Genomic DNA, 25,594 nt, shown 5'->3' with positions numbered 1-25,594 from the left:
TATTTTATTTTTATTAAGTTTTAGCTTAATTTAATTTATTTGAAGTTTTATTTTATTTTTATTTAATTTAATTTAATTTTGTTTTATTTTTTTAACTCAATAATTTAAAATTTAAATGATTTAAATTAGAAGTAAATTAATTTTAAAATTTATTTTATTTTATTTCATTTATTTAATTACTTTTATACCTAATTCCTTCCATTAATAATTCCTTAACTTTGTTTATTTGAGGTTTATTATTGACAATAGATTTTAATTTATATTTTTTATTTTTTTAATAATAGTAATACTTAAATAAGGAAATCGTATTATTATTAAATAATATTTATTTTATTTTATTTTATTTTATTTTATTTTATTTTATTTTATTAATTTTACTTTAATTTAATTTAATTTTATTTTATTTTACTTGATTTTATTTTATTTTATTTTATTAATTTAATTTAATTTAATTTAATTTAATTTATTAATTTAATTTAATTTTATTTTATTTTATTTATAATTTTAAAATTTTTATTTCAATATTTTACCAGATTCCTTTCTTCCTCCTGTTTATTCCACCCATTAAATTCAATTCCCTTTTATTCCTCGGCATTAATTAAGGATTTTTAATAAAAAAATCAAAAATTTTGGTTTTTTTCTTGGTTTTTTCGTTATTTTCCTTTTTTGCCATTGGAGCCTTCGGGGTTTTGGGGCAATAAATGAAATAAAATGGAATTAAAGGGAATTAAAAAATTGGGAAAAAAAAGACATAAAATTAAATGTTCAATAAACTAAAATAATTCATCATATTTGGGTTTTATTTTATTTTATTTTATTTTATTAAAACTTATTATTGTATCATTATTTATAAATTTTTATTTTGTTTTAATTTAATTTAATTTTATTAAAACTTATTATTGTATTACTGTTTATAAATTTTTATTTTATTTTAATTTAATTTAATTTAATTTAATTTAATTTAATTTAAACTTATTATTGTATCATTATTTATAATTTTTAATTTAATTTAATTTAATTTAATTTCATCTTATTGATTAAAATTTATTTTTCTTATTTATAGAATTATTTAATTTTTAAATTTTAATTTTATTTTCTTACTTTAGTTTTAAAAAATTTATTATTTTATCATTATTTGCATTTTAATAAAATTTAACTGATTAAATTTCTTTTTGTTATTATTTGTATTATTTATTTTTAAAAATAATTTAATTTAATTTTATAATTTCGTGGTATTATTTAAATGATTAATTTATTTTTAAAAAGTTATTAAAATTAAAATTAATTTAAAATAAAATTAAAATGAAATTAATTAATAAATTAATATAAAAATAAATTTTAAATAATATAAATTAAATTAAAATGTAAAATAAAATAAAAAAATAAATAAAATTAAAATAAAGTAAAATAAAATAAAATTAAATTAAATTTAAATAAAATAAAATAAAAATAATAAAATAAAAATAAAATAAAATAAATAAAATTAAATTAAATTAAAATAAAATAAAATAAAATAAAATAAAATAAAATAAAATAAAATAAAACGTGATTAAAAATAAATGGCAGAAAATAAAGGAAATAAAAGAAAAAAAACCGAACTAAAAATGAAATGAAATAAAAATAACGGGAAATAAACAGAATAAATGGAATTAATATTTTGAATTTTAATAATCAAAAAATGGAATTAAATTAAATAAAAAAAGTGGAAGAATCAAAATTGAAAAAAGGGAATGAAAATAAAGTTATAAAAATAGAAAATGGCGAAACCAGAGGCAGGAAATTGATGCAAATGAAGGAGGAAATGGGTGAAAAACAGAATTAAAAAATCAATTAAAGCGGAGGAATTAAAAAAATAAAGGCGATAAATTGAAATAAATTGAATAAAATAAAATTAATGAAAGGAACGGACGCAAACCCAGGAAATAAATCCCAAAATTTGATAAAATAAAAGAAGAATTTAATTTAATTTAATTTAGTTTAATTGAATTTAATTTAATTTAATTTAATTTAATATTAATCTAAGAAAAAATTAAATTAATTTAATTTTAAAAATTAAAAATAAATTTATGGGAAATTAAATAATTAAAAATTTTTTCTATTAATTGGAACTATATTATAAAAATGTGTATTTTATTAATTTTTATATATAAAATGTATAAGTTTTTATTAATTGAAATTATTGAAAAAATATTGAGTTTTATTATTGAAAACATTGTCTATTTTCATTTTAAAATTTGATAAGTTTCTAATAATTCTATTAATTAATATGTTTCTATTAATTTAGAAATATCAATTCTTTATTAATAAATAAATTTCTAGATTTTTATTAATTGAGAAAACTCATAATTTTTTATTTATAAAATTAATAAATTCACAAAATTGAATTTAATATAATGCATTTATGTGGTTTTATTAATCGAAAAAATGATACTTTTCACTTTAAAAAACTAGAAATTTATTTTAATTGAAGTTAATAATAAAAATTAAAAATTTAATTAGTTAAAAATAAGTTTATATTACTTGAAATCAAATTAATCACATGTAACAAACCCCAATTAAACGTAATAAAACTGCAATTAACTCTAATTAAACAAAGAAAAGGCAAAAAAATCATCAAAATAGGGATAAAACCCCCCATAAATTAATTAAATTTAAAAATTAATTAAACCAAACCCGAATCAGCCGTTTCCCGCCTCCCTCTCAGATGCGGGCGCTGATTGGTCGAGCGAAAAGGGCGGGAACCAATCAGCGCCGTGCGCGGGAAGAGCGCCCTTGGCGGGGTAAATCTGCCCGGTGACGGCTTCTGATTGGTCCGGAGGGGCCCGCGGGACCCAATCAGAGGCGGGGACCTCCGTGATACCGCCCGCAATTCACTGAGGGCGGCCCCAAATCCCCCCGAAATCGCCCCAAAATCTCTTCCAGGACCCCCAAAATCCCCTCAGAACGCCCAAATTCTCTCCGAAATCTCCCCAGGACCCCAAAAATCCTCCCAGAGCTCCAAAATCCCCCCAAAAATCCCTTCCAGGACCCCGAAATCCCCTCAGAAGGCCCAAATTCGGCCCAAAATCCTCTCAGAGCTCCAAAATCCCCCCAGAATCCCCAAATTCGCCCCCAAAATCCCTTCCGGGACCCCGAAATCCTCTCAGAAGGCCCAAATTCAGCCCAAAATCCTCTCAGAGCTCCAAAATCCCCTCAGAGACCCCAAAATCCCCTCAGAATCCCCAAATTCGCCCTAAAAATCCCTTCCGGGACCCCGAAATCCCCCCAAAACTCCCAAATTCAGCCCAAAATATCCCCAGGACCACAAAAATCCTCACAGAGCTCCGAAATCCCCCCAAAAATCCCTTCCGGGACCCCGAAATCCTCTCAGAAGGCCCAAATTCGGCCCAAAATCCTCTCAGAGCTCCAAAATCCCCTCAGAGACCCCAAAATCCCCCCAGAATCCCCAAATTCGCCCCAAATCACCCCAGATTCCCCTCAGGATTCGCCAAAATCCTCCCGGGACCCCCAAGTGACCCCAAAATCTCCCTGGGACCCCCAAAATCACCCAAAAAATCTTCAAATCCCCCTTCCCAAAAATTCCTCCAAAGTCTCCACAAAAATCTCACAATTCCCCCCAAATCTGCCCCAAATTCCCCCAAAATATTTGCCAAAATCCCCCCTAAAAAAATCCTCAAATCCCCCTCAAATCCCCCCTAAAAAATCTCCAAATCTCCCCCCAAATCCCTCCCAAAAATTCCCCCAAAATCCCCCAAATCCCCCTCAAACCCCCTCTAAAAAATCCCCAAATCCCCCCCAAAATCCCTCCCAAAAATTCCCCCAAAATGCCCCAAATCCCCCCCAAAATATCCCCAAATCCCCCCAAAATCCCTCCCAAAAATTCCCCCCAAATCCCCCAAATTCCCCCAAAATCCCCCCTAAAAAATCCCCAAATCCCCCCTAAAAATTCCCCCAAAATCCCCCAAATTCCCCCCAAATTCCCCCCAAATCCCCCAAAATGCCCCCAAAAAACGCCCAAATCCCCCCTCCCCCGGCGGTGACGTCACCGCCTGTCGCGACAGGCGCCCCCTCCCCTCCCGTGACGTCATTTCCCGCCCCCGCCCCGTCCATGGCCGAGCCCGGAGGTGCGGAACGGACCCGAAACCGCGCGGATTCACCCCAAAATTCCCGCGGGAAAAAAAAAAACCAAACCCGGGGTTTGGCGGGAAATTAAGGGTGGGAGGGGGGGGAGATTTGGCGGGAAAAAACGGGGGGGGTTTGGCGGGAAAAAAAAAAGGGGGGAGGGGTTTAAGGGGGGTGAAAATTGATTTTTTTGGGGGGAAAAATGGGAATTTTTGGAGGGGAAAATGGGGATTTTTTTTGGGGGGGAAAAATGGGGAAGTTTGGGAAAAGCCGGGATTTGGGGGGGGGGAAAAAACCGAATTTTTTTTGGGGGAAAAAAGGGGATTTATAGGTAAAAAATGGGGATTTTTGGGGGGAAAAAACCCGAATTTTTTTGGGGGAAAAAAGGGGGATTTTGGGGGAATAAATGGGATTTTTAAGGGGATTTTTGGGGATTTTTTTGGGGGGGGAAAAATGGGATTTATAGGGAAAAAAATGGGGATTTTGGGGGACCAAAAAACCCGATTTTTGGGGGGGGAAAAAAGGGGATTTTGGGGGAATAAATGGGATTTTTAGGGATATTTTTTGGGGAAAAAGGGGATTTATAGGGAAAAAAAAAAAGGGATTTTGGGGGGCAAATTCGGGATTTGGGGAGGAAAAAAAACCGAATTTTTTTTGGGGAAAAAAGGGGGATTTTGGGGGAATAAATGGGATTTTGAAGGGGATTTTTGGGGATTTTTTGGGGGGAAAAAAATCAGGATTTTTGGGGGGAAAAAGGGGTGGAAAAATCAATATTTTGGGGGGGGAAAAAAGGGATTGAGGGAAGGGATTTTTGGGGGGAAAATAGAAATTTTGGGGGAAAAAATTTTGGGGGGAAAATAGAAATTTTGGGGGGAAAAAATTGGAATTTTCGGGGGAAAAATTGGAATTTGGGGAAAAAATGGGGGGTTTGGGGAAAAAATGGGGATTTTGGGAAAAACCAGGATTTGAGGGGAAAAAAAGCCTGGATTTGGGGGGATTTGAGGGGGTTTTGGGGGAAAAAAAGTTGGAATTTTTGGGGGGATTTTTGGGGGGATTTTTGGGAATTTTTTTGGGAGGAAAAACCCCAGGATTTGGGGGGAAAAATGGGGATTTTGGGTCAGGGGAAATGGGAAATTGGAATTTTGGGGGGATTTTGGGTTTTTTTGGGGGAATAATTTGGGCTTTTTTTGGGGGAATAATTTCATTTTCTGGGTGATTTTTGGGTGGATTTATTGGTTTTTGAGCGGGAATTTTGCTGATTTTTGGGGGGAAATCGGAGATTTCGGGGGAAATACGACAATTTTGGGGTGAAAAATGGCAATTTTGGGGTGATAATGCCAATTTTGGGATGAAAAATGAGATTTTTTGGCAAATAGTGACAAGTTTAGGGTGAACAATGACAATGCTGGTGTTGAAATGCCAATTTTGGGGTGAATAATGCCAATTTCGGGTTGAATAACGACAACTTTAGGCAAATGACAATTTTGGGGCGAAAAATGGCAATTTCGGGTTGAATAACGACAACTTTAGACAAATGACAATTTTGGGGCGAAAAATGGCAATTTTGGGGTGGTGAAAAATGAGAACTTTGGACAAATAATGGCAACTTTGGGGTGAATAATGACAATTTTGGGGTGAAAAATGAGAATTTTAGGGCGAGCAATTACAACTTTGGACAAACAACAGCAACATAATAGTAATAATAATGGTAATAATTAGAATAAGAATAAGAATAAGAATAAGAATAAGAATAAGAATAATGGTAGTAATAATAATAATAATAATAATAATAATAACAATAATAATAATAACAGTAATGATAGTAGTAATAGTAATAGTAATAGTAATAATAATAATAATAATAATAATTGCGATTTTGGGGCAAGTAATGACAATTTTGATCCCGAACTAACCCCCCAGTTTTGGGCCAAAACCGCCCAATTTTGGGCCGAAACTGCCCAATTTTCGCCTCCCTAATCCCCCCTTGAATAACAACAATTTTTATGTGATTTTGGGGTGAATAATGACAATTTTGGGGTGAAAAACGACAACTTTGGGACAAATAATGGCAACTTTGGGGTGAATGATGATAATTTTGGGGTGAAAAATGACAATTTTAGGGCGAGCAATTACAACTTTGGACAAACAACGGCAACATAATAATAATAGTAATAATAGTAATAGTAATAATAATAATGGTAATAATAATAATAATAGTAGTGATAGTAATAATAGTAATAGTAATAATAATAATAATATAATAATAATTACGATTTTGGGGCAAGTAATGACAATTTTGGTCCCGGAACAACCCCCCAGTTTTGGGCCAAAACCGCCCAATTTCAGGCCGAAACCGCCCAATTTTGTGCCAAAACCGCCCAATTTTCTCCTCCCTAACCCCGCCCCCTTTTCTCTCTCTCTCTCTCCCCTCCCCCAGCCCCCGCCGCCCCCTCCCCCAGCCCGTCCCCGCCCCCGGCCCCGCCCCCGGAGCTGCGGCTGATCCTGGAGGAGCTGCGGCAGCTGCGCCAGCGCCAGCTCCTGCAGATGCAGCTGACGCAGGAGATTTGCCGGCAGCTCCTCCTGCTGGGGGCGCTCGAGATGCCCCCGAAAACCCCGGCCACGCCCCCGCCGCCGCCGGGAAACCCCGCCCCCCGCCGCCGGCCACGCCCCCCGCCCCGCCCGCGCCTGCTGCTGCTGCCCGCCCCCTTCGCCAAACCCCAGCGCCCCGGCGGAGGCGGCATCGCCGTGGCCTTGGCGTCCACCTTGGGCTCCGTGTCGCCGTTGGCGCCTTCGTTGGGTTCTTCGTCGCCGTTGGGGCCGGCGTTGGGTTGTTCGTCTTCCAAGAGGTCAACGGGGTCAACGTTTGAGTCAACGTTGGGTTTAACGCCATCGTTGGGGTCAACGTTGGGTTCTTCGTCGTCGTTGGGGCCGGCGTTGGGTTGTTCGTCTTCCAAGAGGTCAACGTTGGACTCAACATTGGGTTTAACGTCATCATCGAGGTCAATGTTGGGTTCTTCATCATCAACGGGGCCAATGTTGGGTTCAGTGCCATCAGTGAAGTCAACGGGGTCAACGTTGGACTCAACTTCGGGTTCTTCGTCATCGTTGGGGTCAACTTTGTCGGCGTTGGGTTCTTCGTCTTCGAAGAGGTCAACGGAGTCAACGTTGGACTCAGCGTTGGGGTCTTCGTCTTCTTTGGGCCCAACCTTGGGGTCTTCATCGCCAATGGGGCCAGGGTTGGGTTCTTTGTCTTCGAAGAGGCCAACGGGGTCAACCTTGGGTGCTTCATCTTCAGTGAGGTCAACGTTGGGGTCAGCGTTGGGTTGTTCTTCATCGTTGGGGCCGACCTTGGGGTCTTCCTCATCGTTGGGGTCAACGGCGCCAGTTTTGGGTTCAGCCCCATTGATGGGGTCAACGTTGGGTTCTTCATCGTCCGTGAGGTCAGCGTTGGGTTCTTCATCATCAACGGGGCCAACGTTGGGTTCAACGCCATTGATGGGGTCAACGTTGGGTTCTTCATCATCAACAGGGTCAACAATGGGCTCTCCGTCATTGTTGAGGTCAATGGGGTCAACATTGGGGTCACCGCCATTGATGGGGTCAACGTTGGGCTCCAAGTTGGGCTCTTCATCAACGTTGGGGTCAACACCATCTTTGGGGTCAACGTTGGGTCCAACATTGGGTTCTTCATCAACATTGGCTCCACCGTTGGGTTCCTCGTCGGGTTCTTCATCAACGTTGGGTTCAACGCCATCGTTGGGTCTGAGATTGGGTCCAACGCCATCGTTGGGTTCTTCATCGACCTTGGGTCCAACCTTGGGTTCTTCTTCAACCTTGGGTTCTTCATCATCGATGGGTTCAACGTTGGGTCCAACATTGGGTCCTTCATCAACATTGGCTCCACCGTTGGGTTCCTCGTCGGGTTCTTCATCAACGTTGGGTCCAAGATTGGGTCCAACGCCATCATTGAGTTCTTCATCGACGTTGGGTCCAACCTTGGGTTCTTCTTCAACCTTGGGTCCTTCATCAACCTTGGGTTCAACCTTGGGTTCTTCTTCAACCTTGGGTTCTTCATCAACGCTGGGTCCAACCTTGGGTTCTTCTCCATCCTTGGGTTCTTCACCAACCTTGGCCCCACCGTTGGTTCCGCCGCCGCCGCCTCCGTTGGGTTCCTCTGCGCCGGGCGGGGCCCGGGCGAAGCCGTCGGGCGGTGCCGGTGGGCGGCGCCCCCACCGGGCGGGGCCGTTCCGCTGCGACCTCGGGGCGCACCTGCGGCGCCAGCGCCGGCGAGGCCACGCCCCCCAGGTGAGGTCAATGGGTCAAGGTTGGGGTCATTGGTCACTCTGATTGGTCATTTGGTCAAGCTTGACCTCATTGGTCGCTCTTCTCACCCCACAGGTCCCCCCGGAAGTGACCACGCCCCTTCCAGGTCCAGCCACGCCCCCTCCAGCTTCAGCCACGCCCCCTCCGCACAACCCTGCACCTCAAGATTTCCAAGAAAGCTCCGCCCACTCTTCAAGCCACGCCCCCTTCCCCAAGCGGCGCCTCCTGTGCCCCACCCACGAGGCGGAGGCCACGCCCCAAACAGGCCATGCCCCCTCAACGTGTGGCTCCGCCCCCTCCGAGGCCTCCATGCTGCAGGAAATTGGGGAAAAATCGGAATTTCCGGCCCCAAATTTGGAAGAAAATTCCTCAAATTTGGGTGGAAATTCATCGATTTTGGTAGAGAATTCCTCAATTTTAAGGGAAAATTCTGCAAATTTGGGTGGGAATTCAAACTTGGGGGGGAATTGCTCAAACTTGGGGCAAATTTCCTCAAATTTGGGTGGAAATTCTCCAAATTTGGGCGCGAATTCTTCAAATTTGGGTGGAAATTCCTCAGTTTTGGGCACGAATCCCCCAGTTCTGGGTGGAAATTCCACAGTTTTGGGTACAACTTCCTCAATTTCGGGTGAGAATGCCTCAAATTTGGGTGAAAATTCCTCCATTTCAGGCAGGAATTCCCCAATTTTGGCTGAGAATTCCTCAATTTTGGGTGGTTCCACAATTTTTGGTGGAAATCCCTCAGTTTTGAGTGAAAATCCCTCAGATTTGGGGGTGAATTCCTCAGTTTTGGGTGGAAATTCTCCGAATTTGGGTGGCGACAATGGAGACCCCGAAACTCCGGGGGAGTAATTTGGGGGGGGGGGGGCTCCAAAATTCCTCTGGGAGCCCCAAAATTCCCCAAAAATCCCCGATAAAACCGATTAAAAACCTTTACTGATTCTCCTGCGTGTGATTTGGGGCTGAGGGGGAAAACCGGGAGAAGCGGGACCTCAAAAATCAAAAGAATTCGCCCCAGAATCCGCCTCTTCAAAATGGCGGCGCCCTCAACAAAGATGGCGGCGCCCTCACTTGGGCGTGGCCAGCGCTCAAAATGGCGACGGTTGCCGTGGAAACGGTGCCCGGTGTCAAAATGGCGGCTGTTGCCATAGGAACGTGCCCGTACTCAAAATGGCGGCAGCGGCGCGCCCGTAAAGGGGCGTGGCCAGAGCGGAAATGGCGCGCGTTGCCGCGGCAACGGAAGCCCGGAAGTTCCCGCGTTCAAAATGGCGTCGGTTACCATGAAAACAAGGGGTGCCCGGATTCAAAATGGCGGCGGCGCTCGCCGCTGCGCCCTCACCGGGGCTCAAAATGCTGCGGGTCGCGTTTGGAATGAAACGGCGGGAAGGGCGCGGTGTCGATGGAAACGACACGGCAGCAATTTTCCGTTTTTAAAGTCGCCGGTTGCCATGGAAATCGTGTTTGTGTGTTTCTGAGGGAGGGGGGTTCTGCCAGCTCTCAAAATGGCGGTGATTCCCATGGAAACAACGCGGTGCCAGTACTCAAAATGGCGGCGGTCTCCATTGAAATAATGGGAAGTGCCCAAACTCAAAATGGCGGCGGTTACCATGGAAATAAGGGTGGACGCCCGTACTCAAAATGGCGGCGGTCACCACGGAAGTAACGGTGCGTGCCAGCACTCAAAATGGCGGAGGTCGTTATTGGAATAAACGGCTTTGCCCACACTCAAAATGGCGGCGGCGGCTTCCGACCGCTTCCGGCCGCTTCCGCTTCCGGCGTTGTGAGGCGGGAGCGGGAGAGGGAGCGGGAGGATCGCGGCCGGCCGGTCTCTGTCGCGACAGGACCGCGACAGGATCGCGAGCGGGGCCATGTCGGACACGTGGAGCTCGATCCAGGCGCACAAGAAGCAGCTGGACTCGCTCCGGGAGCGGCTGCAGCGGCGGAGGAAGCAGGACCCGCTCGGGGCCGCCGGTGAGGGCCCGGGGGCGTGAGGGGCTGAGGAGAATTAAAGGGTTAATTATGGGGGGAAAGGGGTAATTAAGGGGTTAATGAGGGGCTAAAGTTTGATTAAGGGGGTTAATGAAGTGGAAGGGGGTAATTGGGGAGGCTGGGGGGAATTAAAGGGGTTAATGAGGGGGGAAAAGGTAATTAAGAGGGTTAATGAAGGGCTAAGGATTAATTGGGTGGGTTAATGAGAGGAGAAAGGGGTAATTACGGGGTTAATTAAGGGGGAAGGGATAATTAAAGGGGTTAATGAGGGGCTAAGGGTTAATTAAAGGGGTTAATGAGGGGGGAAGGGGTAATTAGGGGGGTTAATGAGAGGCTGAGTGTTAATTAGGAGGGTTAATGAGGGGTCATGGGTCAATTAGGGATTAATGAGGGGTCAGAGGTCAGTGAGGGGTCAGGCATTAATTAGAGTCGGGAATTAATGAAGGGCTTGGGTTTAATCAGAGGGTGGAGGCTAATTAGGGATCATTGTTTAATTAGGAATGGGCATAATTAAAGTAAGGGTTAATTAAGAAGAGGAATTCATTCAAATTGGGGTAAAGTAATAGTAGGGGTTAATTAAGAATGGGGTTAATGAATAATAGGGGCCAATTAAGAGTAGATTAATTAAGAATTGGGGTTAATTAAGAATGGGGGAATAATTAAAAATAGGGATTAGTTAAGAACTGGGGGCTAATTAATAATTAGGCTTTAATTAAGAATGGGTGTCTAATTAATAAAAAAGATTAATTAAGAATGGAGGGATAACTAAGAATAGAGATTAATTAATAATCGGGGTTAATTAAGAATAGGAGTTAATTAAGAATAGAGGAGTAATTAAGAATAGAGAGTTAATTAAGAGTAAGGGTTTAATAAGAATGGGGCTAGTTAAGAAATAGGGATAATTAGGAACTATTAATTACATTAATTAAGATTAATTAAGATTAATTAGGATTAATTAAGATGTTAATTAATATGATTTCTCCCCCCCCCCCAGACCCCCGCCATGACCTCTCTCTAGCCACGCCTCCCCGCACCTCCAGCCCCGCCCCCTCCGGCCCAGACGGGGGCGTGTCCTCTCTCAGCTCCGCCCCTGGCTCCGCCCCCTCCCCTCCGGTGGGCGGGGCCGAGGGGGTCCCGGGGGAACCCCCGGAGCCGGACCCGGCCCTGGAGCGGCGCCTCCTCCTCCACCTGTCGGACCTGGCCACGCCCCTGCCCACGGACGCCAGCGCCATCCGCAGCGCCATCGCCGGGGTACGCACCTGGGACAGGTGGGGACACACCTGGGGACACGGCTGGGACGGGGGGGACACACCTGGGACACGGGGGACACACCTGGGGACACGGCTGGGACGGGGGGGACACACCTGGGACACACCTGGGACACACCTGGGGACACACCTGGGACAGGGGGGACACACCTGGGGATACACCTGGGGACAATGGGGACACACCTGGGGACATGGCTGGGACAGGGGGGATACACCTGGGGACACGGCTGGGACACACCTGGGACAGGGGGGGACACACCTGGGGACACGGCTGGGACAGGGGGGACACACCTGGGACACACCTGGGGACAATGGGGACACACCTGCGGACACACCTGGGACAGGGGGGACACACCTGGGGACACACCTGGGACACATCTGGGGATACACCTGGGACAGGTGGGGACACACCTGGGGACACGGCTGGGACAGGGGGGACACACCTGGGACACACCTGGGACAGGTGGGGACACACCTGGGGACACACCTGGGACAGGGGGGACACACCTGGGGACACACCTGGGGACAATGGGGACACACCTGGGGACGGCTGGGATTGGGGGGACACACCTGGGGACACACCTGGGACACACCTGGGACACACCTGGGGACACACCTGGGACAGGGGGGACACACCTGGGACACACCTGGGACACACCTGGGGACAATGGGGACACACCTGGTGACACACCTGGGACAGGGGGGACACACCTGGGGACATGGCTGGGGTAGGGGGGACACACCTGGCGACGCGGCTGGGGTAGGGGGGACACACCTGGGACACACCTGGGGACAATGGGGACACACCTGGGACACACCTTTGTCCAGGGCGACGCCCAGGTGACGCTGCGCGCCGTCGAGAGCCTCCTGCACAAGTTCGCGGCGCAGGAGCTGATCGAGGTGCGCCGGGGGCTGCTCCACGACGGCCCCGCCCTCGTCACCTCCGCCGACCACTCCAAGCTGGCCGCCATGGCCGCCGCCGCCGCCTCATTGGCCGGCCGGCGCCGGGGGGCGGAGCCCGCGGGTGGGGCAGGGGGCGGGGCCGGGGAAGGGAAGGAGGCCAAGAGGTGCCGGAGGGCGGCGGCGGCGTCGGACGTGGATCTGGAGATCGAGAGTTTGCTGAGTCAGCAGTCGACCAAGGAGCAGCAGAGTAAGAAGGTGAGGGCGGGGCTTGGGAGGAGGTGGGCGGGGCTTAGGAGGGGGATTCAAGATGGCGGGGTTTCAAAATGGCTGGGTTTGAGTGGGTGGCAATTCAAAGTGGCGGCATTCAAGATGGCGGGGTTTTAAGGTGGTGGGATTCAAGATGGCGGGGTTTCAAAATGGCGGGGTTTCGAGGTGGTGGCATTCCAAAATGGTGGCATTCAAGATGGCGGCATTTCAAAATGGCGGGGTTTCAAAATGGCGGCATTCAAGATGGCGGGGTTTCAAAATGGCGGGGTTTGAGTGGGTGGAGTCTAGAGGCGGCAGGCGGAGTTTAAGGGTGGTGGGTGGAGCCTAATGATGGTGGGTGGGGTTTACAGAGGTGGGTGGAGTATAAGGACAGTGAGTGGGGCTTAAGGCTAGTGGGTGTGGCCTAGCGATGTTAGGTGAGTTTTAGTGGAGGTGGGTGGAGCCTAGAGATTGTGGGTGGGGTTTAAGGGTGGTAGGTGGAGTCTAGAGATGGTGGGTGGAGTCTCAAGATTGTAGGTGATGGGTGGAGCTTGATGGTGGGTGGGGCTTAAGCGTGGTAGGTGGGCTCTAGAGATTGTGGGTGGGATTTTTAGGCCGGTGGGCAGAGCTTAATGGTGGCGGGTGGGGTTAATGCAGGTGGGTGGAGTCTAAAGACAGTGGGTGGGGCTTAGGAATAGTGGGTGGAGCCTAGAGATGGTGGGTGGATTCTAGAGGTTATGGGTGGAGCCTAGAGATGGTGGGTGGAGCCTAGAGATGGTGGGTGGAGTCTAGAGGTTATGGGTGGAGTCTAGAGGTTATGGGTGGAGTCTAGAGATGGTGGGTGGAGCCTAGAGATGGTGGTTGGGATTTAATGATGGTGGGTGGAGTCTAGAGATTGTGGGTGGGATTTAACAGGAGTGGGTAGAGCCTAGCACCAATGGGGCGTGGCTTAACGAGGTGGGCGTGGCCTCAGGTGAGCCAGGAGATCCTGGAGCTGCTGAACACCACCACGGCCAAGGAGCAGTCGATCGTGGAGAAGTTCCGCTCGCGGGGCCGCGCCCAGGTGCAGGAGTTCTGCGACCACGGCACCAAGGAGGAGTGCGTCAAGGCCTCGGGCGGCGAGCGGCCCTGCCGCAGGCTGCACTTCCGGTCAGTCTGGGGGGGTTTGGGGGTTTATTTGGGGTTTTGAGGGGTTTAATTCAAATTTTGGGGTGATTATCTGGGGTTTTGGGGGCTTTATATCAGATTCTCTGGAGGAGTGCCTCAAGGCCTCAGGCCCCTGGAAATGTGTCAAGGCCTCAGGCTCTAGGCCTGCACTTCCGGTCAGTTTGGGGAGATATTGGGGGTTTAATTCAAATTTTGGGGTGATTATCTGGGGTTTTGGGGGCTTTATATCAGGTTTTGGGGTGATTATTTGGAGTTTTGGGGCTTTTATTTGGGGTTCTGGGGAGGAGTGCCTCAAGGCCTCAGGCCCCCGGAAATGTTGTGTCAAGGCCTCAGGCCCTAGGCCTGCACTTCCGGTGAGTCTGGGGAGATTTTGGGGGTTTAATTGGGGTTTGGAGGGGTTTAATTCAAATTTTGGGGTGATTATCTGGGATTTTGGGGGCCTTACATCAGATTCTCTGGAGTTTTGGGGCTTTTATTTGGGGTTCTGGGGAGGAGTGCCTCAAGGCCTCAGGCCCCCGGAAGTGCTGTGTCAAGGCCTCAGGCTCTAGGCCTGCACTTCCGGTCAGTCTGGGGGGGTTTTGGGGGTTTATTTGGGGTTTGGAGGGGTTTAATTCAAATTTTGGGGTGATTATCTGGGGTTTTGGGGGCTTTGTATCAGATTCTCTGGAGTTTTGGGGCTTTTATTTGGGGTTTTTTGGGAGGAGTGCCTCAAGGCCTCAGGCCCTCGGAACTGCCCTGTCAAGGTCTCAGGCCCTAGGCCTGCACTTCCGGTGAGTTTAGGGAGGTTTTGGGGTTTTTTTGGGACTTTGAGGGGTTTAATTCAGATTTTGGAGGATTTATTTGGGGTTTTGGGGCTTTATATCAGGTTTTGGGGTGATTATTTGGAGTTTTGGGGCTTTTATTTGGGGTTCTGGGGGGAGCACATCAAGGCCTCAGGCCCTCAGAACTGCCCTGTTAAGGCCTCAGGCCCTAGGCCTGCACTTCCAGTCAGTTTGGGGAGATTTTGGGGGTTTATTTGGGGTTTGGAGGGGTTTAATTCAAATTTTGGGGTGATTATCTGGGGTTTTGGGGGCCTTATATCAGATTCTCGGGAGTTTTGGGGCTTTTATTTGGGGTTTTTTGGGAGGAGTGCCTCAAGGCCTCAGGCCCCTGGAAATGTTGTGTCAAGGCCTCAGGCCCTAGGCCTGCACTTCCGGTGAGTTTAGGGAGATTTTGGGGTTTTTTTTGGGACTTTGAGGGGTTTAATTCAGATTTTGGAGGATTTATTTGGGGTTTTGGGGGGTTTGTATCAGGTTTTGGAGTCATTATTTGGAGTTTTGGGGCTTTTATTTGGGGTTCTGGGTAGGAGTGCCTCAAGGCCTCAGGCCCCCGCAAATGCTGTGTTAAGGCCTCAGGCCCTAGGCCTGCACTTCCGGTCAGTCTGGGGAGATTTTGGGGGTTTATTTGGGGTTTTGAGGGGTTTAATTCAAATTTTGGGGGATTTATTTGGGGTTTTGGGGTGATTATCTGGGGTTTTGGGGGCTTTTCTTTGGGGTTTTGAGGGGTTCAATTCAGATTTTGAGGCTTTTACCGAGGGTTTTTTGGGAGGAGTGCCTCAAGGCCCCCAAAACCCCAACTTCCTCCAAAAAAAACCCCCATTTTCCCACCCAAATATTTCCTTTGTTTTTCCCCCCAAATCTCTCCGGTTTTCCCCTCCAAAATTCAAATTTTTCCCCTCAAAAAATTCAATTTTTTTTCCCCCCCCGAACCCCATTTTTTTTTTTTCCCCTCCAAAAAATTCCGTTTTTGCTCCAAAAATTCTCCAAAAATTCCCGGTTTTGCTCCAAAAATTCTCCAAAAATCCTGGTTTTGGTCCAAAAATCCCGTTTTTCCCAAAAGCCCCGTTTTTCACCCCAAACCCTGTCCCTGCAGCCGCATCATCAACAAGCACACGGACGAGTCCCTGGGCGACTGCTCCTTCCTCAACACCTGCTTCCACATGGACACCTGCAAGTACGTGCACTACGAGATCGACACCTGCGCGGCCACGCCCCCGCGCAGCCCCGCCCACCCGCGGCCACGCCCCCGCTCCCCGCCCCCGGCCCCGCCCACCCGCGGGCCCCCGCCCGACGCCGGGGCCGATCGGCTCTTCCCGCCTCAGGTGAGGGGAAATGCAAATGAGCTGGGGTTTTGTATAATTGTATAAATAATTGTGTACAAAATTTATGATAAGTTACTATAAATTAATATTTTTATATGAATATATATATATATATATATATATAAAATATATTGTATATTAGATGTGATATATAGTATATATAATAAATATTTTATATATTATGTATAATATATATGTAACATATATTATTATATATAGTATTATGTATAAACATTTATAATAAATTAGTTTTTATATAAATAATTATATAGAAAGTAATTAAATAATTATTCTATTTTAAAATTTTCATTTTTTAATGGAATAATTATTTTTATTGAGTTAATGGTCGCTTTTATTATGTTATATTGTGCTATATTATATTATATTATATTATATTATATTATATATATTTTTATATGCTGATATATATAATATACAGTATGTAATATATAATATATAGTATATAATATATAATATATAATATATAATATATAATATATAATATATAATATATAATATATAATATATAATATATAATATATAATATAAAATATATATTATTATGATATATGATATATAATATATATTTTATTTTATTTATTATATATAATCTGTGCTATATATTACATATTATATGTATTATACTTATTAGTATTTTAATACATTAAGTATTTATTTTTATTACATTCAAACTGATTTTTTATGATTTGATTTTATTGTATTTTTTCATATTGAGGCATTTCTTTGCCCATTTCTGACCCATTTTCCCCCCAATTTCGCCGTTTTTTGCCATTTTTCACCATTTTGACCTTTTTTTCGTCTTTTTGCCCCATTTTTTCAGTGGATTTGTTGCTGCCTCCTCTATCTGCATGTGTCCATCCTGGGCAACCTCCTGAGCCCCAATTCCTCCAATTTTTTGCCATTTTCTGCTGGTTCTTTGCCATTTTTTGCCGTTTTTTACTGTTTTTTGCTATTTTTCCCATTTTTTCACTTTTTCTCCCCGTTTTTTCCAGTGGATTTGTTGCTACATCCGCTACCTGCACGTGTCCATCCTGGGCAACTTCCTGAGGCATTTCTGTCCCCGTTTCACCCCCGTTTTTGCCGTTTTTCGCCCTTTTTCTCTATTTTCATCATTTTTTCCCATTTTTTCACTTTTTCTCCCCATTTTTTCAGTGGATCTGCTGCGACATCCGCTACCTGGACGTGTCCATCCTGGGCAACTTCCTGAGGCATTTCTGTCCCCGTTTCACCCCCGTTTTTGCCGTTTTTCACCATTTTTCGCCATTTTTCTCCATTTTCACCGTTTTTTCCCATTTTTTCACGTTTTCGCCCCGTTTTTTCCAGTGGATCTGCTGCGAAATCCGCTACCTGGACGTGTCCATCCTGGGCATCTTCCTGAGGCATTTCTGTCCCCATTTCACCCCCATTTTTGCCATTTTTTGCATTTTTTTACTATTTTTTGCTATTTTTCCCATTTTTTCACTTTTTCGCCCCGTTTTTTCAGTGGATCTGCTGCGACATCCGCTACCTGGACGTGTCCATCCTGGGCAAGTTCGCCGTGGTGATGGCCGACCCTCCCTGGGACATCCACATGGAGCTGCCCTACGGACCCTGACGGACGACGAGATGCGGCGCCTCAACATCCCCGTGCTGCAGGACGAGGGCTTCCTCTTCCTCTGGGTCACCGGCAGGTCGGGGGCCCCAAAACCCCCGGGATTCGCCCCAAAAATCCCAGAGATTCACCCCAAAACCCCTGAGAATTTATCTCGAATTCATTGTGACCCAAAATCCCCGGGATTCGCCCCAAAAATCCCAGAGATTCACCCCAAAACCCTGAGAATTAATCTCGAATTCATTGTGACCCCAAAACCCCAAAGATTCACCCCAAAAACCCAAGGATTCACCCCAAAATCTGTGGGGAGTTGTCCTGAATTGATACTGAGTCTAAAACCTGAGGGTTCACCCCAAAAACCCAAAGATTCACCCCAAAAATCACAAAGATTCACCCCAAAATCTGTGGGGAGTTGTGCTAAATTGATAGAGTCTAAAAACCTGAGGGTTCACCCCAAAAAACACAAAGATTCACCCCAAAACCCAAGGATTCACCCCAAAATCTGTGGGGAATTGTCCTAAATTGATACTGAGTCTAAAACCTGAGGATTCACCCCAAAAACTTGAGGGTTCACCCCAAAAATCCCAGAGATTCACCCCAAAACCCCTGAGAATTTATCTTGAATTCATTGCGACCCCAAACCCAAGGATTCACCCCAAAAAACCCAAGGATTCGCCCCAAAATCCGTTGGGAATTGTCCTAAATTCGTACTGACTGAAAACCTGAGGGTTCACCCCAAAACCCGCAGAATTCACCCCAAAATCTGTGGGGAGTTGTGCTAAGTTCGTACTGACTGAAAACCTGAGGATTCACCCCAAAAATCCCAGAGATTCACCCCAAAACCCCTGAGAATTTATCCCAAATTCATTGCGACCCCAAAATCTCAAAGATTCACCCCAAAACCCACAGGATTTGCCCCAAAACCCCCAGGATTTGCCCCAAAATCGTGGGGAGTTGTCCTAAATTGATACTGAGTCTAAAACCTGAAGATTCACCCCAAAAACTTGAGGGTTCACCCCAAAAAACACAAAGATTCACCCCAAAACCCACAGGATTTGCCCCAAAACCCCAGGATTTGCCCCAAATCTGTGGGGAATTGTGCTAAATTGATACTGACTGAAAACCTGAGAATTCACCCCAAAAATCCCAAGGATTCACCCCAAAATCTGTGGGGAATTGTCCTAAAAATCCCAATTTTTCTCTTTTCCAAACCCCTTTTTCCCCTTAAAAATCCCAATTTTCCCTCATTTCCAAACCCCTTTTTTTCCCCTAAAAATCCCAATTTTCCCCCATTTCCCATCCCCTTTTTTCCCCCTAAAAATCCCAATTTTCCCCCATTTCCAAACCCCTTTTTTCCCCCTAAAAATCCCAATTTTCTCCCATTTCCAAACCCCTTTTTTCCCCTAAAAATCCCAATTTCCCTCATTTCCAAACCCCTTTTTTTCCCCTAAAAATCCCAATTTTCCCCCATTTCCCATCCCCTTTTTTCCCCCTAAAAATCCCAATTTCTCCCATTTCCAAACCCCTTTTTTCCCCCTAAAAATCCCAATTTTCCCTCATTTCCAAACCCCTTTTCCCCCCTAAAAATCCCAATTTTCCCTCATTTCCAAACCCCTTTTTCCCCCCTAAAAACCCCAATTTTCCCCCATATCCAATCCCCTTTTTTCCCCCTAAAAATCCCAATTTTCCCCCATTTCCAAACCCCTTTTTTTCCCTAAAATCCCAATTTTCCCCCATTTCCAAACCCCTTTTTCCCATTAAAAAATCCCAATTTTCTCCCATTTCCAAACCCCTTTTTTCCCCTTAAAAATCCCAATTTTTCCCCATTTCCAAACCCCTTTTTTCCCCCCTAAAAATCCCAATTTTCCCCATTTCCAAACCCCTTTTTCCCATTAAAAAATCCCAATTTTCTCCCATTTCCAAACCCCTTTTTTCCCCTTAAAAATCCCAATTTTTCCCCATTTCCAAACCCCTTTTTTCCCCCCTAAAAATCCCAATTTCCCTCATTTCCAAACCCCTTTTTCCCATTAAAAAATCCCAATTTTCCCCCATTTCCAACCCCCTTTTTTTCCCCTAAAAATCCCAATTTTCCCTCATTTCCAACCCCCTTTTTCCCATTAAAAAATCCCAATTTTCCCCATTTCCAAACCCTTTTTTCCCCCTAAAAATCCCAATTTTCCCCCATTTCCAAACCCCTTTTTTCCCCTAAAAATCCCAATTTTCCTCCATTTCCAAACCCCTTTTTCCCATTAAAAAATCCCAATTTTCCCCCATTTCCAAACCCCTTTTTTCCCCCTAAAAATCCCAATTTTCCTCCATTTCCAAACCCCTTTTTCCCTTAAAAAATCCCAATTTTCCCCCATTTCCAAACCCCTTTTTTTCCCCCTAAAAATCCCAATTTCCCCCCATTTCCAAACCCTTTTTTTCCCTAAAAATCCCAATTTTCCTCTTTTCCAAACCCCTTTTTTCCCCCTAAATTCCCAATTTTCCCCCATTTCCAAACCCCTTTTTCCCCCTAAAATCCCAATTTTCCCCCATTTACAAACCCCTTTTTCCCCTAAAAATCCCAATTTTCCCCCATTTCCAAACCCCTTTTTTTCCCTAAAAATCCCAATTTTCCCTCATTTTAGGGCCATGGAGCTGGGCCGTGAATGCCTCAACCTTTGGGGGTGAGTTTTGAGATTTTTTTCCCTTAAAAATGCCCCAAAAAAACCCTAAAAAAATCCAAAAAATTCCGAAAAAACCCCAAAAACCCCAAAAAGTCCCGGAATTGACCCAAAATTCCCTCAGGTACGAGCGGGTGGACGAAATCATTTGGGTGAAGACGAATCAACTGCAGCGAATCATCCGCACGGGGCGCACGGGGCACTGGCTGAACCACGGCAAGGAGCACTGCCTGGTACCCCAAAAATGAGCCCAAAAACACCCAAAATGAGCCCAAAAATGAGCCCAAAAATGGGCCCAAAAACCCCAAAAATGAGCCCAAAAACGGGCCCAAAAATGAGCCCAAAAACCCCAAAAACGGGCCCAAAATGAGTCCAAAAACGGGGCCAAAAACGGGCCCAAAATGAGCCCAAAAATGAGCCAAAAAATGGGCCCAGAAACCCCAAAAACGGGCCCAAAAATGGTCCCAAAAATGAGCCCAAAAATGAGCCCAAAAATGGCCCAAAAATGAGCCCAGAAACCCCAAAAATGAGCCCAAAAATGAGCCAAAAAATGAGCCCAAAAATGGGCCCAGAAACACCAAAAATAAGCCCAAAAATGAACCCAAAAATGAGCCCAAAAATGAGCCCAAAAATGAGCCCAGAAACACCAAAAATGGGCCCAAAAACCCAAAAATGAGCCCAAAAACGGCCCAAAAATAAGCCAAAAATGAGCCCAGAAACAGCAAAAATGGGCCCAAAAATGAGCCAAAATGGCCCCAAAACCCCAAAAACGGGCCCAAAATGGGCCCAAAAATGAGACCAAAAATGAGCCCAGAAACCCAAAAATGAGCCCAAAAATGGGCCCAAAAATGGCCCAAAAATGGCCCAAAACCACCAAAAATGAGCCAAAAAATGGCCCAAAAATGAGCCCAAAAACCCCAAAAACGGGCCCAAAAATGGGCCCAAAAACCCCAAAAATGAGCCAAAAATGAACCAAAAACGAGCCCAAAAATGAGCCCAGAAACTCCAAAAATGACCCCAAAAATTGACCCTAAAAACCCCAAAAGTGACCCCAAAAGTGACCCAAAATCCCCAAATCTGACCCCAAAACTTTACCCCAAACTTGGGGCACCCCCGGGAGAGAATTTGGGGGATTTGGGTTTTTGTGGGGTGGTTTTAGGGCATTTTGGGCCAAATTTCGGGGATTTTGGGACTTCCTGCGTGGATTTTTGGGATTTCGGGGATTCTGGGGCAGTTTTGGGAGATTTTGGGGGTCCCTGGGTGGATTTTGGGGTTTTTTTTTGGGGTGGGTTTAGGGGATTTTGGGGTCTGTGGGTGGTTTGAGGGGATTTTGGGCTGTTTTGATTTTTTTGGGGTGGATTTTGTGGATTTTGGGGCAGTTTTAGGGGATTTTGGGGTGGGTTTTGTGCGGTTTGGGAGTTTTGGGGCATTTTTCGGGGATTTTGGGGCTCCGGGAGCCTCCAAATTTTGCTCCTCGCACAGGTGGGGGTGAAGGGGAACCCCCAAGGCTTCAACCGGGGCCTGGACTGTGACGTCATCGTGGCCGAGGTGAGCCCCAAAATCCCCGGATTTCACCCCAAAAATCAAAACCCCAGAAACTGAACCCCAAAATCCCTGAAATTCCACCCCAAAATCCCTGAAATTCCACCCCAAAACCCCCTGAAATTGAACCCCAAAATCCCCAGAAACTGAACCCCAAAATCCCTGAAATTCCACCCCAAAACCCCCAGAAACTGAACCCCAAAATCCCTGAAATTTAACCCCAAAACCCCCTGAAATTCCACCCCAAAATCCCTGAAATTCCACCCCAAAACCCCCTGAAATTCCACCCCAAAATCCCCTGAAATTCCACCCCAAAATCCCTGAAATTCCACCCAAAATCCCCTGAAACTGAACCCCAAAATCCTGAAATTCCACCCCAAAATCCTTGAAATTCCACTCCAAAACCCCCAGAAACTGAACCCCAAAATCCCTGAAATTCCACCCCAAAATCCCCTGAAATTCCACCCCAAAACCCCAGAAACTGAACCCCAAAATCCCTGAAATTCCACCCCAAAACCCCTGAAATTCCACCCCAAAACCCCAGAAACTGAACCCCAAAATCCCTGAAATTTAACCCCAAAACCCCCTGAAATTCCACCCCAAAATCCCCTGAAATTCCACCCCAAAATCCCCAGAAACTGAACCCCAAAATCCCTGAAATTTAACCCCAAAATCCCTGAAATTCCACCCCAAAATCCCCTGAAATTGAACCCCAAAACCCCCAGAAACTGAACCCCAAAATCCCTGAAATTCTACCCCAAAATCCCCTGAAATTCCACCCCAAAATCCCTGAAATTCCACCCAAAATCCCTGAAATTCCACCCCAAAATCCCTGAAATTTAACCCCAAAACCCCTGAAATTCCACCCCAAAATCCCCTGAAATTCCACCCCAAAATCCCTGAAATTCCACCCCAAAATCCCCAGGAATTGAACCCAAAATCCCCTGAAATTCCACCCCAAAATCCCTGAAATTCCACCCCAAAACCCCAGAAATTCCACCCCAAAATCCCCAGAAACTGAACCCCAAAATCCCCAGAAACTGAACCCCAAAACCCCTGAAATTCCACCCCAAAATCCTGAAATTCCACCCCAAAATCCCTGAAATTCCACCCAAAATCCCTGAAATTCCACCCCAAAATCCCCAGAAACTGAACCCCAAAATCCCTGAAATTCCACCCCAAAATCCCCAGAAACTGAACCCCAAAATCCCTGAAATTCCACCCCAAAATCCCCAGAAACTGAACCCCAAAATCCCTGAAATTCCACCCCAAAATCCCTGAAATTCCACCCCAAAATCCCAGAAACTGAACCCCAAAATCCCTAGAAATTCCACCCCAAAATCCCCTGAAATTCCACCCCAAAATCCCAGAAACTGAACCCCAAAATCCCTGAAATTCCACCCAAAATCCCCAGAAACTGAACCCCAAAATCCCTGAAATTCCACCCCAAAATCCCAGAAATTCCACCCCAAAATCCCCTGAAATTCCACCCCAAAATCCCTGAAATCCACCCCAAAATCCCCAGAAACTGAACCCCAAAATCCCTGAAATTCCACCCCAAAATCCCCTGAAATTCCACCCCAAATCCTGGGAAATTTGACCCAAAATTCGGGATTTAAACTCAAAATCTGGGGGTTAAAATCCAAAATTTGGGGGTTTAAACTCAAAATCTGGGATTTAAACTCAAAATCTGGGGTTAAAATCCAAAATCTGCGAGTTTAACACCAAAATCTGGGGGTTAAAATGCAAAATTTGGGGATTTAAAACCTAAAATCTCGTGGTTTAAACTCAAAATTTAGGGATTAAAACTCAAAATCTGGGGATTTAAACTCAAAATCCTGGGGTTTAAAACCAAAATCTGGGGGTTAAAATCCAAAATCTGTGAGTTTAACAGGAAAATCTGGGGTTAAAATCCAAAATTTGGGGATTTAAAACCTAAAATCTCGTGGTTTAACCCCAAAAACTGGGGATTAAAACCCAAAATTTGGGGATTAAAACTCAAAATTTGGGGGGTTTAAAACCAGAATCCGGAATTATCTCAGGAAAAGGTGAAAAATAAGGAAATTATCCTAAAAAATAAAAAGAAAAATGAGGGAATTATCTCTTGAAACAGTGAAAAATCAGGAAATTACCTCATAAAATGGTGAAAAATTGAGAAATTGCCTCATAAAATAGTGAAAAAAATGAGGGAATTGTGTGAGGGAATGGTAAAAATGAAGGAATTATCTCAGAAAAAGAATAAAAAATGAGGGAATTACCTCATGAAATGGTGAAAAAATGCAGAAATTACCTCAGGAAGAGGAGGAAAATGAGGAAATTTCCGCATAAAACGGTGAAAAATGAGGAAATTACCTCATAAAAAAGTGAAAAATGTGGGAATTGCCTCAGGAAAATGGCGGGAAAGCAAAAAATCGCCTCAGAAAATGGGAAAAATGAGGAAATTACCTCATAAAACAGTAAAAAATGAGGAAATTACCTCATAAAACAGTGATAAATAAGGAAATTACCTCATAAAATGGCAAAAATTTAAGAAATTACCTCAGAAAATGGTGAAAAACGAGGGATTTACCTCATGAAATGGTGGAAAATGGGAGAATCCCCTCAGAAAATGGCGGAAACCAAAAAATCGCCTCAAGAAATGGAAAAAATGAGGGAATTTCCTCATAAAACACTGAAAAATGGTGAAATTACAACAGGAAACATTGAAAATGAGGGAATTTCCTCATGAAACAGTGAAAAATGAGGGAATTACCTCATAAAAAAGTGAAAAATGAGGGAATTGCCTCAGGAAAATGGCGGGAAAGCAAAAACCCGCCTCAGAAAATGAGGAAAAAATGGGGAAATTACCTCATAAAACAGTGGAAAATAAGGAAATTACCTCATAAAACAGCGAAAAATAAGGAAATTACCTCACAAAATGGTAAAAAATTTAAGAAATTACCTCACAAAATGGTGAAAAACGAGGGATTTACCTCATGAAATGGTGGAAAATGGGAGAATCCCCTCAGAAAAGGGCGGGAAAGCAAAAAATCGCCTCAGAAAATGCAGCAAAATCATCAAAAACCCAGCAAAAAAATCAGCAAAAAATGGCAAAAAAAGGTAAAAAACCCAACATCACCTAAGGAAAAGTGAAAATTTCCTTTTTTGCCCCGAATTCGCCCAGGTTCGCTCCAGCAGCCACAAACCCGATGAGATTTATGGGATGAGAAATCCCCCCAAAAATCCTCAAAAAATCCACTTCAAATCCCCAAAAAATCCCTCAAAAATCCCCCAAAATCCACTTTAATCCTCAAAAAAATCCTTCAAAAATCTGCTTTAAATGCCCTCAAAAATCCCCCCAAAATCCAATTTAAATCCCTCAAAAATTCAATTTAAATCCCCAAAAAATCCAATTTAAATCCCCAAAAATCCCTCAAAAAATTCCCCAAAAAATCCCAAAAAATTCTCCAAAATTCTGAAATGATGAAAATTATTAAAATTTCCTTTTTTTGCCCCAAATTCCCCCAGGTTCGCTCCACCAGCCACAAACCCGATGAGATTTATGGGATGAGAAATCCCCCCAAAAATCCCCAAAAAATCCACTTTAAATTCCCAAAAAAATTCACTTTAAATTCTA

At 44.2% G+C, this 25,594-nt stretch overlaps 1 protein-coding gene across 1 annotated transcript; it reads left to right on the top strand.

The window, feature by feature from the left end:
* Nucleotides 1–10,235: 10,235 nt before the first annotated feature.
* Nucleotides 10,236–25,573, top strand: METTL3 (methyltransferase 3, N6-adenosine-methyltransferase complex catalytic subunit; the record flags this gene model as incomplete). The annotated part of the gene is given in 11 exon segments (XM_077170963.1): nucleotides 10,236–10,416; nucleotides 11,429–11,685; nucleotides 12,531–12,860; nucleotides 13,825–14,000; nucleotides 15,930–16,158; nucleotides 17,663–17,765; nucleotides 17,768–17,849; nucleotides 20,401–20,439; nucleotides 20,561–20,669; nucleotides 21,919–21,984; nucleotides 25,486–25,573. Coding segments are annotated over 11 exon segments (1,582 nt in total), but the record flags the coding sequence as incomplete, so codon positions are not given.
* Nucleotides 25,574–25,594: the final 21 nt, after the last annotated feature.

The sequence above is a fragment of the Agelaius phoeniceus genome, chromosome 37 (assembly GCF_051311805.1).
Source record: "Agelaius phoeniceus isolate bAgePho1 chromosome 37, bAgePho1.hap1, whole genome shotgun sequence".
NCBI lineage: Eukaryota > Metazoa > Chordata > Aves > Passeriformes > Icteridae > Agelaius > Agelaius phoeniceus.
This window is presented reverse-complemented; position numbering and strand designations above follow the sequence as displayed.